The 12,870-nt window shown below is 36.8% G+C and overlaps 1 protein-coding gene across 2 annotated transcripts in view; it reads right to left on the reverse strand.

Annotated features, from left to right (window-relative positions):
• Positions 1-1,624: 1,624 nt before the first annotated feature.
• The window catches only part of LOC126966878 (uncharacterized protein CG3556), a 121,813-nt gene continuing 110,567 nt past the window's right edge, over positions 1,625-12,870 (reverse strand). Inside the window, exons 3-10 of one of the 2 annotated variants that reach the window (XM_050811167.1) lie at positions 12,413-12,603; positions 12,003-12,100; positions 10,049-10,296; positions 8,915-9,075; positions 7,360-7,576; positions 6,577-6,724; positions 5,568-5,779; positions 1,625-3,805 (exon numbers count right to left, since the gene is read on the reverse strand). In XM_050811167.1, coding sequence (XP_050667124.1) covers positions 3,744-3,805; positions 5,568-5,779; positions 6,577-6,724; positions 7,360-7,576; positions 8,915-9,075; positions 10,049-10,296; positions 12,003-12,100; positions 12,413-12,603 — 1,337 coding nt within the window. In that variant the 3' untranslated portion in view covers positions 1,625-3,743. The remainder of the gene's footprint in view (positions 3,806-5,567; positions 5,780-6,576; positions 6,725-7,359; positions 7,577-8,914; positions 9,076-10,048; positions 10,297-12,002; positions 12,101-12,412; positions 12,604-12,870) is intronic. The other variant, XM_050811175.1, reaches the window with a different exon arrangement.

A 12,870-nucleotide genomic window follows, 5' to 3' on the forward strand; every position in this document is an offset into this window, starting at 1 on the left:
TTATTTACACCATACTTGAGAAAAAATTACAGAAAACTTTTTAAAGAATTCAAACTAAAAATCGTTACATAGTACTAAGATCACATGTTTACATCGCGTTCTACAAATATATTTCGTTGTCATTAGTTCCTTCCCAACGATGAAATGAAATACGTATGTATGTATATAGTAAGAGGATGTCATTTATTTCAATTGTTCACGAAAATTTTCTATGGTTCCGAATTTCGTCGGCGTGTCCGAAAACAAAATAGAGTAGGGGACTACCGAAACTTCGCTTTACCTACCGAACTTAATTTCGTTCGCTTAAGAAGTTTCGTTTCGGAAAGAGTAGGCCCCGGAATTTTTTATCTTTTTAACTCCTATCTTCCTCTGAATACTATTTAGTAAATTTCGTAATTTCAAAAGGGAATTTATATTTTTCTGAATTATAGGCGACAGATTGCAATCTTTTATGAAGTCGATTTCCTGTTTTTTTCCTACGTTTCCTGCCATACATATTTTGATTGGATTTAATACAAAATAACGTAGGTATGTATGTCACGGAAATCTTGGCGTTTCCAAGATTTCCGTTCTCCGTAACGTTGAAATAAGCGATCACAACTATAAGAAATTGCATGCAAGTCAATCTAGATTCCCGAAATTTTTTATCGTATATCGCTTTGTTATGAAGCTATAGATACATGTTGTTGGAGGACCTCTGGACTCTAAGAACGTTTAAATTGTGCCCTGTAGTCTGTATATATTGGTGGAACAATAATGGTATGGACGGATATTTGGTTCGGCGAAAGAACCGAACTAACGCTGAAACGATTGTAACAGATGTTTTAATTCCTTTGTTTCCAATTGCATTTCGGCTTAGTGATAATTCACGCCCACACACTGTCAGTCGTTGCAAACATACGCGCCTTAGCTAATATCAACGAACTTTCACGGCCTGCTCAGTGGCTAGACTAAAACTCCATCGTGAAATATAAATGCCGCACACTCCAGTAAAGTTTCTACGTGTAACAACAGAATACTGGCGATCTTCAGAATTTAAAAAGGAAAGGAATCCTTTGTTCCATCTTACTCTTGGGAGGGTTTGTTTCCCATTCGATGATCCCAGTGGTTGAGGCGTTAGAGAATTTTGTGGCAAATCGCCCGAGCGAGAGTAGAAAAATTGCAAGCTGCACTGTTTCAAGTTCAGCTCAAATAGTACCGACGCTGGGTACGATTTGCGCATTCAACTATACTGAACAAACGATTCTTTTTTATGTTTTTATGAAAATAAGAGACGAGTCGAGCAGGACGCTCAGCTGATGGTAATTGATACGGCCTGACCATTACAATGCAGTACCGCTCAGGATTCTTGAAAGACCCCAAAAATTCTGAGCGGCACTACAACTGCTCTCGTCACCTTGAGATATAAGACGTTAAGTCTCAATTGCCCAGTAATTTCACTAGCTACGGTGCCCTTCAGACCGAAACACAGTAATGCTTACACATACTGTTTCACGGCAGAAATAGGCGCCGTTGTGGTACCCATAATCTAGCCGGCATCCTGTGCAAATAGCCTCCCACTGGTAAATATAAAATGTAACATAACTAATTAAAACACCATTTTTCAATAATTTCAGAATCGTTTAATAGATACAATATAAACCAACTAATTTTAAATTGAGTGGATCAGTCTCCTAAAACAATTAATTAAGTTATACCTAAGAGAAAGAATGCAAATATTATACAAAGAGAGATTGTAGAAGAATAAAAATGTCATACGAATTAATATATCACTAACGAATAACATTTTATATTGAACGAAGTAACTAACACTGGGGAATTGTCACACCTAATTTGGTTTACAATTGATACCAAATAGCGGGCTCTTACAAGCTTTAAAAAGTCATCATTTAAAGATATATATATTGTATGTACGTGCTACAAAAAAAGGTGTTGAGGTCCATTTTTATACGCTTTATATTAGCTTCATCTGTATGTTTGTATGTATGTTTGTAGCCGACTTCTATGGGCGCGATTTTTGACCCACTTTAAACGGCTAGATTTCGTTCAAACTTTGTAGATTTATCGAGGACCGATGACATTACACTAATTTGACTAAAAAATGAAAAATAAATAATATTAATGCAAATTACGAGCACAATTAGCCTTTTGGGCAATGTAACACACCGCGCCTTAAGACATTTGGCTTTTCTTGCATATTGTTTGTTTTAGTAAATTGTTTTACGGCGTTTGGTTCTAGCCTTTTGAGCCTTAAAGATATATTGCCAGTTTCTGCGATGAGATTAACATGTAGCACATGTTCGAAAATACAGTACAGGGCCGGCAGTTGATTCTGCAATCATATGATTGTAGGAAGTTCAGAGTATTTGATAATGACTTATTTAGGCAAAGTTGTAAGTTATATAAAGTATTGAGCTGTGACACTTAGACTTGAGCGGTGGTGTTTGACAAAAAAATCCATTTTAGATAGTAACACCGTCGGAAATACGATAGCTTGAGGAATAACTAAAATTTAAATGTGCTTTGTGGAGAGTGTGTCTCGTTTACCATTTCCTGACTTACGTTTTTCTAGGTTTTGGGAATTGTATAGAGCACTTTGACGACCTCGAACAATGACGATGATTTAAAAGAAGTTACCATCGTATTTTTATCAACGATAATAACAGACCAAATTTACATTAAAAAAAATGCGTTTCTTTAACAATTATTGATATCAATACAACTATCATAATTAAGTCTGTTCATAGAATTAGATCATTATTATTTGGTACTTGCTACTTCTAAAACTATTACTAAACAAACATATTATATTGTACCTATGCATGATAAAGTCAGAAACATTGATATATTTGAAGTTACACACAATTTTACCTATTCTTTGTGAAAGGTTAGCTCATGAAGCGTAGAAACTTGAATAGATCTTTTATAATTATGTCGCAGTGATATGATAAAAACAGTGATTTGGTCAAATCTCGGAGGATGTTAAAAATAACAACACGGTTTTATCATTTCTCGAAACAAATCTAGTGATTTGACCAAATGCCAGAGTTGGTTCCGTGAAATGACAAAAACTCTTTTCTTTGGTATTTAAAAGGTTTATTTGGTAAGACTTAGACATAATTTGGTAAGAAATCCCCTTCCACCTAACCTGTTCGGGTCGGGGTATGACTCAAGTCTGATGCTCGCTTCGCTCGATTTTACATCCAAAGTACTTCTAGTAGTGTCACTCATTGTCATTTCACGGAACCAATTATCAATGCCAGGGGCATTTGATCAAATCACTAGATTTGTCTAGAGAAATGATAAAATCGTGTTGTTCTTTAAACATACTCCGTGATTTGATCAAATCACTCAGGGAATTGACCAAATCTCTGTTTATTAAATTATCATTATACCACTAAACTTATAAGGTTTAAGGTATTACCATCGACCTTTTAAGTATAATGCAAACAATTCAATCAATCAGTTGAGGTCGTCGTCGGGTAATAATCACAACTTTATAAGATCTATTGCCAATGTTTTATCTGAGGCGTTAATCGATGGAAAGGATATTAATTTTCATAAAATACCCAGAAGTAATGACTTCAAGACGTTGTTTCATGCTTCATGGCTTTACACTTAGACTTATTTCTTGTGTAACTAACATGATAAGATACATGGTAATATTCATTCATTCTATTGTTTTTTTCTATGTCTACAACTTTGTTAGAGATTTGACAAAGAGATGTGTGATAAATAACTTCTTAGAGCTTCTTGTACCAGAACAAGTAATGTTCCCCGTCCTCTACAAGTAGATCGTCGACGCCTGAAAAAGAAAAAAGAAAAGTAATGTACTCAACGATGACATATTAAGTGCGTTTTCTTGAAGTTGCTGTAACTGTTTTCGGTGGTAGGTAGCTTATCATTAAGGGACCAGCGAATCTACAATAATACAGGTGTATATATTAGCCTTGATTTTAAATTAAATAGGTGTAATATTATATATATATTATATATCGGTTACATTATTTTATATATTATAATATTATATTATATATTTGGACCTTAAATAATCAAAATTAGCATGGAACCATTATGATACAGCTTTATTAGTTTTGGTTTGACTATAATCAATAAACATAACCAGAAAAAAAACAATAGTCTCGTTTGGTCAACCCACGACAGGTCAAGAACAGGTTGGATGAGGGCCCGATAGTTATGGCTATCTTTAGGGGACGCCCTTGTCCAGCAGAGGACGTCTTCCGGCTGAAATGATGATGAAAATGAAAGGATTTTTAATAAATGTATATATTTTTTTGGTGTTTTCAGTTAATATATAGTATCATTTTTGAGACTTTAGCAGCCAGGCTTCATCATGAAATAAAGTATTAAATGTAATTTAGTAAATGTTTTTTGCGACCGCTTTTTAGGACTAAGATATTATCTTTGTAGGTGATAAATTCTTCTATGAGTAATTGTAAAATCTAATGTGATTATAAATGTATGATTTTGATCTTTCAAAGTCAAACTCAAATAAACTTTATTCAATTAGGCTTAAACTAAACGCTTTTAAATTGTCACTATAAATATTTCTTTTAAATTACTGAACAATATGTTATGTTTTTAAAGTGATAACCCTCACTTCTAGGATTAATACACAAATAAAAAAAAATGTTTTTCAAATTTTATTTGTGTATTAATCCTAGTAGTGACGTTTATCACTTTAAAAACATAACATATTGTTTAGATTTACAAGAGCGACATCTCAAGTCATTTTCCTAATATGCAAATATTGGGGTTGAGCAGGTTATCAACTGTAAAGTAGATCCTGCAGATGAAGCCACAACCTGAGAGTTGAACAAAGCAAACTGAATTTTATAACGAGGCGGTACTCGAACGGTTAGCTCATTTGGTTAGAGCACCGGCACGGAACGCCGGAGGTCATGGGTTCGAATGCCGCATCGTTCATAAAATTTTGTTTTTCAAATTACTGAATCTACCATATGTTGGGAAAAGTAGAGCTCGTGGTAAAATTTTTATACAAGAACCCATCCCATATTTATACAAGAAACTCAACGGCCCCCTTTTGAATCAATAGAGTATTTAACAATAGCAGTAATATACAAAACATATAAGTTTGTAATGCTGCATCCAATTTATCGTGTTTAAGTTAACAAAGAATTTACTGTATAAATATAAATTATCATTCATTGGATGCATCAATCTTTAGAGCTCGAATTCATTGTTTATTAAAGGTTACTATAACATAAATGACTTTCTTAATGATACCACAGATTGGGAATGGAGTGATCGCCCTCAGGCTATTAAATAATAAGTTTAATTGTACAATATTACTTTGTAAACATATTTATTCGATGAAAAAAAAAGCCGGCGAGTTTGTTGCTCCCATTCTTCTCAGGTCTGAGGCATTCATTTTGGAATGGGTGTTAGTTTTTTGACTTTCAATAAGTGATGTCACATCCTATTTTGAATAAAAATATTTGAATTTGAATTTGAATTATGAATGCTTCGTGAAGATGACGGTCGTCATTACTGTCAAAATTAGCAACCGCACACAGGTATCTTACCGACAGGAGCCACGAGTTGGTTCCCAGGAGGGCTGGCTGGGTCAGGGATCTCGGGCAGACGGTACAGCAGCCAGTAGTGGTAGCCCATGGGTTCCTCCTTGTGGCCGGCCAGGGTGTGTACGTAGTGGCCGTTGGGCCATTCGCTCGCCTCGTACTTGAACTTGGGCTCTTGTTCTGCCGCCATTTGCATTACGTGATAGAAAGAGACGTTCCTGGTAAATACAGGAAACAGTATTAAAACTAGCCAAACTATTTGTTCTGCCTTTTTTTAAAGAGTTTTGAATAGTTAATAATAAAGTTAGGTATCTCTTGTTTTATAAGCTGTGTAATAAGAAGCTAGAATATATCGATATGAATGGCACTATCAAGTCGGCTAAGTCGGATCTTTCATATTTTGAATCCTGAAAGACATCAGATACCAGTTCTACTTTTGTAATTATGTAAGTTTCTTGTGTTTTTTTATTAAAAATAAGGGACGACACGAGCAGGACGTTCAGCTGATGGTAATTAATACGCCCTGCCCGTTCCAATGTAGTGCCGCGCAGGATTCTTAAAAAAACCCAAAAGTTCTGAGCGGCACTACAGTTGCGCTCGTCACCTTGAGACATAAGATGTTAAGTCTCATTTGCCCAGCCATTTCACTAGCTACGGCGCCCTCCACACCGAAACAGACACACACGTTACTGATTCACGGCAGATATAGGCGCCGTTGTGGTACCCATAATCTAGCCGGCATCCTGTGCAAACGAGCCTCCCACTGGTGAATATGTAGTAACTTTTACACATACTTATCATATTCAATCATAACATATATTTATCATTACTTATGATTTAAAATTTTGTTTTTGTTGTATTTGCATTTCATTATTGTGGAGTCTAGAATATTACGGCACCCTTCACACACACACAGCGGAAACACAATCGGTAGAAATAGGCGCCGTTGTGGTTACCCTAATCTAGCCGGCATCCGGTGAAAAAGAGCCTCCCACTGGTACCTGTGGTGGTTTACCTGGGAGCGATCATATACAGGGTGTAGTTCTCTGTAACATTGGTGCCGAGCCACAGAGTATAAGTAAAGGAAACGTTGCGGGCGTCAGAATCGTTACTGGCGTGGCCCGCCTGGTACGACACCTTCAGGTTACCATCGCCACCATTCTCTGAAAAATACGCACAGGGTTAGATATAATAAAAAGTACTAAAAGTGACTTATTTTGGAGTTCTTAAGATAGATTCATTTAGAATTCTTAATGATATTACTTAAATCACTGGTGTGCTCCTTTGGAGTGTACAAATGATACAATGGGTTTTTGATTACTAAAATAAGAAATAACATAAATCATGTTCATAAACAAATAATTGTTAAAATAAATATTATTACGTACCAATAATAAATAATAAGTTAATAATGACAATTATTACGTATTATTTGAATTTAATAAACACGGCGACACAACAGCGCAGAGCAGCTTACTGTATGCTGTATAGATACACTCGGGTACACTCGGTGGTGCCGAGTTCACCCGATCGAACCTTTCACCTCAGTGCTTGACGGATCAGCCTAACCTACTAAGTACTTACGGAAAATGTGTATGCGGTGCGCCAAAAGAAGGTTTCACTTCAAAAAAAATTATAAATATAGTTTCGAAAAAGAAGAAATGGCGTAAGAAACTCTCCCATAATAATTAGAATTTGCGCTCTTTCAAAATTAACTAAATTTTAATAAAACATTGCTGAAAAATTACTGAACCGACAATAAAATGATATGATAAACTAAAGAAAAGGCAATGCGTACCGAAAGGTTCATGGCGGTTATCAAGCAGTTTATCGCTGCAGTGGGGGGGTCGTACAGCAGCCAGCGAGGCTGGTGTTAGAGCCGCAACTGCTGCTGCCGTCTTCTCCACATCTCCCCAGCCACCGTCCGCTTCCTGTCGCTCCAGGAGCCACTTCCTGGCTGCTGGGAGACTCCAGTGCTGGTGAGCTCCTGGACCACTGTCAGAATCTTCAAGAGCCTAAATATAATAAAGGTATTGATACGTGTCCATCGTTTCGCATTGCTATGGTTAGCTTTCAAACTTAAATTGATCATCCTTAGATAATTTATTTTAGATTGAGTCTCTTGCTGTTAGAGCACCGATAAATGCAGGCCAGGAATATTCGTTTAGTGCGTGTGAGAAGCTACGTCTTACACTCGCAATTTGTATGACACTTTCTGTTCGTGTGCGTGAATTACTCAAAATCACTGACCTCTAATATATACCACTAGAATGGCGGTTGTAAAAGTGCTTTTGAGCCTGTTTGATATTCGCCATTTTGGCGCTGTTGGCCATGTAGCGGGAGTCTGCGGTATTAAAACTAGTGATGACAACCTCAGCAAGCATCGATATATGGTGGGAAACTAATACAAAATATTTTATAAATATTAAAAATTAAATATTATATACAAAAAAAATTAGTACTAACGTTGATTCTTGAAGTATAAATAACACGGAAAACGAACGAAATAAATTTAAAATCCAAAAATACTTCAGAGTATTGTACGTTCCTTTGCAGCCATTTGTATTATACGTCAAAATTAGTTCTCTGGACGCTCGCGAATGGCGCTTCAAATAGGCACAAAATTTGGTGTCAAACATACGGAACAGCCTGTCCAGTGGTATTTATACAAGTCAGTGCTCAAAATAGAGGTTAGTTCTAAAGTCTTTTTTTTCGACGTTTTCACAGCTGTCATAGTCATCTTAAAAATGTTCTCTAACGGCTTTAGAACTGGCCAGTTAGAAACATTGCTAATTAAATGTTTTTTGAATTTCAATTTTAGAACTCTTTGGTAACCTAATGTAATTAATATATTGCATTCATTTGTTTTATGAATTGGCGGCAAATCTAAAACTCTTGTTACACGTGAAAATGAACCTAACGCGAGAAAATTTTCTGTCAATGATTTATTATGACTTTCGTTGTGGGCTTACTCAACAAAAAAAGCTATGATAGGCTGCGATTAGCATTTCTTAATCAAGCTCCATCTCGTGCCACTATGTAAAATTGGCTTAACGAGTTTAAGCGTGGTAGTAGCAATCTCAATGATGATCCGCGTGAGTGACGTCCTTTAACAGTGACTACTGAAGATAACAGTGTTGTGCGACGCATGATAGAGGAAGTGACCTATCAGCAGATAGGGACAAGCCTAGGCATTGAGTCAAGTTATTTTTTGAACATTTAGGCGTCAGGAAGCTTTGTATTTTTTTTTTCATTGTTAATTCGAAAAAAAATAAAAGTACTGGCAACTTTCTACATTAAGCCGTTTTTCATTTTCATAACAATTTCAGTGTTACCTAGGTATCATACGTAACCTGTATGGCAAGTGCTGTTGTGGTGAGGGAACCGAAGCTGCCGTCAGGGTGCTGTTGCCGCGCGAGTCCAGCCATTGGACGCCGTACGAAGTGGATCAGGCTGCGGTGTCTGTGGTCCTGCACCACGCATCGGAGAGCCAGAATTACCATCGATATTGTGTCTGGAAACGTTCGTTTGTCGTACAATTCAATAAGGTAAAGAGTCGAAGAAAAGTATTCTTGGTATACATATAATTGTAATCACAACATAATATTATAAAACGAATTCAATTAATTGTTTAATTGTTGTTAATTTAATTTACTCCAAGTAGCCATAATTAGTATAAATATAGTAGTAATTATTTATTTCTCTTTAATCTCAATTAGTATTGAATAAACACTTTTTCTAAGTACTTAGCATAGTATACCTCAAACTTAACATAGTAAGATGTGGACAGCGTACCTGACTACAATTTTAATAGTCTTACGTGTAATTTCTGTATATTCCTACTCTGTAAGTTGTAGCAGTTTGCTTTTACTAATAAAATAAATAAAAAATAAAGTCAAATAAAATAAAACACAAAAACTTCTGCACTGATTTTCATGCTGTTTTCACCAATGAATAGCATGGTTCTCGAAGGTAAATATTTTTATACATTAACGATATTTGTTGGAGAAATCGGAAAAAATAAACCGACCTTCAACGAAAACGCTGTCGAGGCCCTTAGAGATGTAACAAAATAATGTATGGTGGAATTTTGTATCTTATATAGGTCTAAAGAATAGTCCGCGATGGCGCATTACTATCTCGATCCTATCATGACATATCCATAAAATACTATATCCATGTTAATACTTTAAAAAATTTGACAATTATCAAGCGATAATGTAAAAGCTGTTTAAACAAATACGATATTAATCTTTATCATTTTATTACTACAGTTACATTATTATTGAAACCAAAAGGATGGAATTGAAGATTGAAGAATATGACTAAACCAAGCTATGGTCGCCTAATATGTTAATAGTTTTATAGACCACAGAGGAAGAACTTTAAGTAGAACGACAGTAGTGAGTATATTGAGATTGGAGAATATTTACCTAATGTAGGAAGGAGAATCAAGGGTAAGTAGTAAGATGACAAATGTCGCTTACCCAAGCTATGGTCAGCCGCTGCGTTAGCGATGTCCAACAGTCGTCTGATGTGGCGACGACGAACGTGGGCTGCTGAGGAGCAAGCAGCCAGGGTCGCGTACGCAAATTCCAGGTCATGAGGAGGCTCTCGGTGTAGCAGAGCAGCTACCAGGTCGCGGGAGTGGAAAGACCGTGGATCCTTGCACAAGGCACCTAGCGCCAGGGTGTAGGCAGCCAAGCGGGCGAGAGGCGGTGGTGACTCGTGATGCCTGAAAGTAACGAGCTGATATGAGGTTCTTTCCTATTCTTCCGGGAATATTTCCGCATGATGTGGGCCTTCAAAAATTTGCGTACGACAGGCTTACGATGCCTGAATTTATGAATCAGACCCGAGAAGAACGGATGCAAGAAACTCAGCGATCTTTTTCAGGTTCGCGGCCCCGAGTAAGTAGAATATCGTCCCTACTAGCGTTGTATCCTATAGCCGCGCGCTTAACCTGCACGATACAACGCTTGTAGAGAAGATGTTCTAACATCATAATTACAAAAACTAAATTTTAATTAAAAAAATATAAATCAACAATTTCTAATATTGACAAAAATCATTAGAATTAGAGGACAGATTAGTGTAAATATAAACGAGATTTAAAAATTAGTTTGCCAAAGAACTTTCATGTGTACTTTGTACGCACGTTATTTTTTTTTATAAAACTTCATAAGAATTAAATTTTAAGGTAAAGTCGGCCAACTCTCGCTGGGTTTAAAAGGCCTTGAATCCAGAGCGCCTTCACGTAAAATAGACAGTTGAAATCGAGCAGAAAATATCCCCCGAATGACTAACTATTCAAGTAATTGATTCAATATCAAATTCATTAACAAACAATATTTCAATTCTATCCAATGACATACATTAGTTTCACTTAACCTAATTAAAAACTATGAGTATACAACGCTGTATTAATGAATATCATATCAGTTATGCCCTCAATATGTATTCATAGAGAACAACTTGGGAATACAATAGCATGCATGATTATCCCGTAGGAATAATAACTGCAGCGTATATTGCCAAGACACAATAGACATTTTGTTGTACGACCAAAGTTTTGTTTCAGCAAATCGCCTTCCCCGATGAGAACAATTTAGGTTAAAAAACAGCTGATGAAATCGTAGAAATGGGCAGAATAAAGTCATAATAGTTATTGAAATAGCAACAGTACGGCTTTCGCCATGGTCAGTCGGCAGGTGATCTTCTGGTATACCTATCACATAGATGGGCGGCGGCTATCGAAAGCAAGGGGTGGCAGTTAGCTAGGATATAGCGAAGGCCTTTGTATGGCACAAGGCGCTTATCTTTCAAACTTCCATCATTTGGGCTTTCCCGAGAGTTTATGCAAGTGGACCTCTAGCTTGCTCACTGGGTGAAGTGCCGGGAGAAACTTGTGTCTTCTATCGGGTTCTCTCTTGAGAAGGTCTTCGAATGGGGTAAATTGAACCTTGTCCAATGTAACCCCCAGAAGACTCAAGTTTGCGCGTTTACCACCAAGGAAACCCATTTGTCGTTGATTCCATGCCGCTGAATTCCACCTTCGCACGACATGCCACAAATTAGGATATCATCCCATCATCTGGATGTGCGGCAGTCCTCCACAGTGCGTTTTCACGTAGCTTTTTCCACGTACTACAAAGCTGGAATGAGCTTCCTTGTGCAGTGTTTCCGGGACGATACAACATGGGTACCTTCAAAAAAGCGCGTACACCTTTCTTAAAGGCCGGCAACGCTCCTGTGATTCCTCTGGTGTTGCAAGGGAATGTGGGAGGCGATGATCACTTAACACCAGGTGACACGGACGCTCGTTTGTCCTCCTTTTCCATAAAAACAATAATATGCATTGTGTAATTTGCTTTGGGCCTATTGTGTTGACCGTACGCTGACATCTGCAGTTATGTAAATATCGCATTAGAAATGACTTACTTTGACATCATGAGAAGTATTTCTATTTCCATCTGTTTTGCAGACAGTTGCATCTCAAGTCCTTGCTGCTCAATCTCTTTTCCAGTATTGTTTGCCAACTGAAATGTTTTGAAAATATTTGGTAACTAATACAATACTGGGCCATTATTAATACTCATAGAAAATATAAAACTAATATCATTGTGAATATTATATTAAATGCACATATTAATATACATAATATTGCAACATCCGATGAAGGAGAAGTGTTATAAGTTTCACGTGTGTATATCTGCGTAGTATTGTTATTTGTCGGTCCCGAAAGATTGGGCCAATTTCGATTAAGTTTTTTTAAAACTGATAATATGGACTTGGTTTCTGGCTGTACTGGGTTTAGGTTTTTTTAATGAAAAATATTTAGGTCCACTTACCTGTAAAGTTAACATAACATGGTGGGTGTCATTTCCCCAACCCCAGTCAGGTTGGCGATGCTGCTGTAGGTACTGCAGAGCCTTCTGGATAGCCTGTCCCTCGTTCAGGGTCTCTGTCTCCCAGGTGACTGTGGTGGGGACAACCGCGGTAGTTGATGTTTTGGTTGTTAATGTCGTGGGACCTTCGGTTTCTGTGACATTAATTGGTTAATTAACCAACTTAATATATTTATAAAAATTTAATTGGTTTTACAATTGGTTGTAAATCATTGTCATAACAGATAGCTTTTGGATGTATATATCGTCGGTATATTGTCAAAGCCGTGATATTACAATTTCAGTAGTGATATTATAATTAAATGGTAGATTGTCAATCGACTACATTTCTTACAATTTAACGGCCTGGTTTTAGTGACATTCTAATGTCACGGGTACACTATAATGCTATTTGTAAGAAA

This window comes from Leptidea sinapis, chromosome 1, assembly GCF_905404315.1.
Source record: "Leptidea sinapis chromosome 1, ilLepSina1.1, whole genome shotgun sequence".
Lineage (NCBI taxonomy): Eukaryota > Metazoa > Arthropoda > Insecta > Lepidoptera > Pieridae > Leptidea > Leptidea sinapis.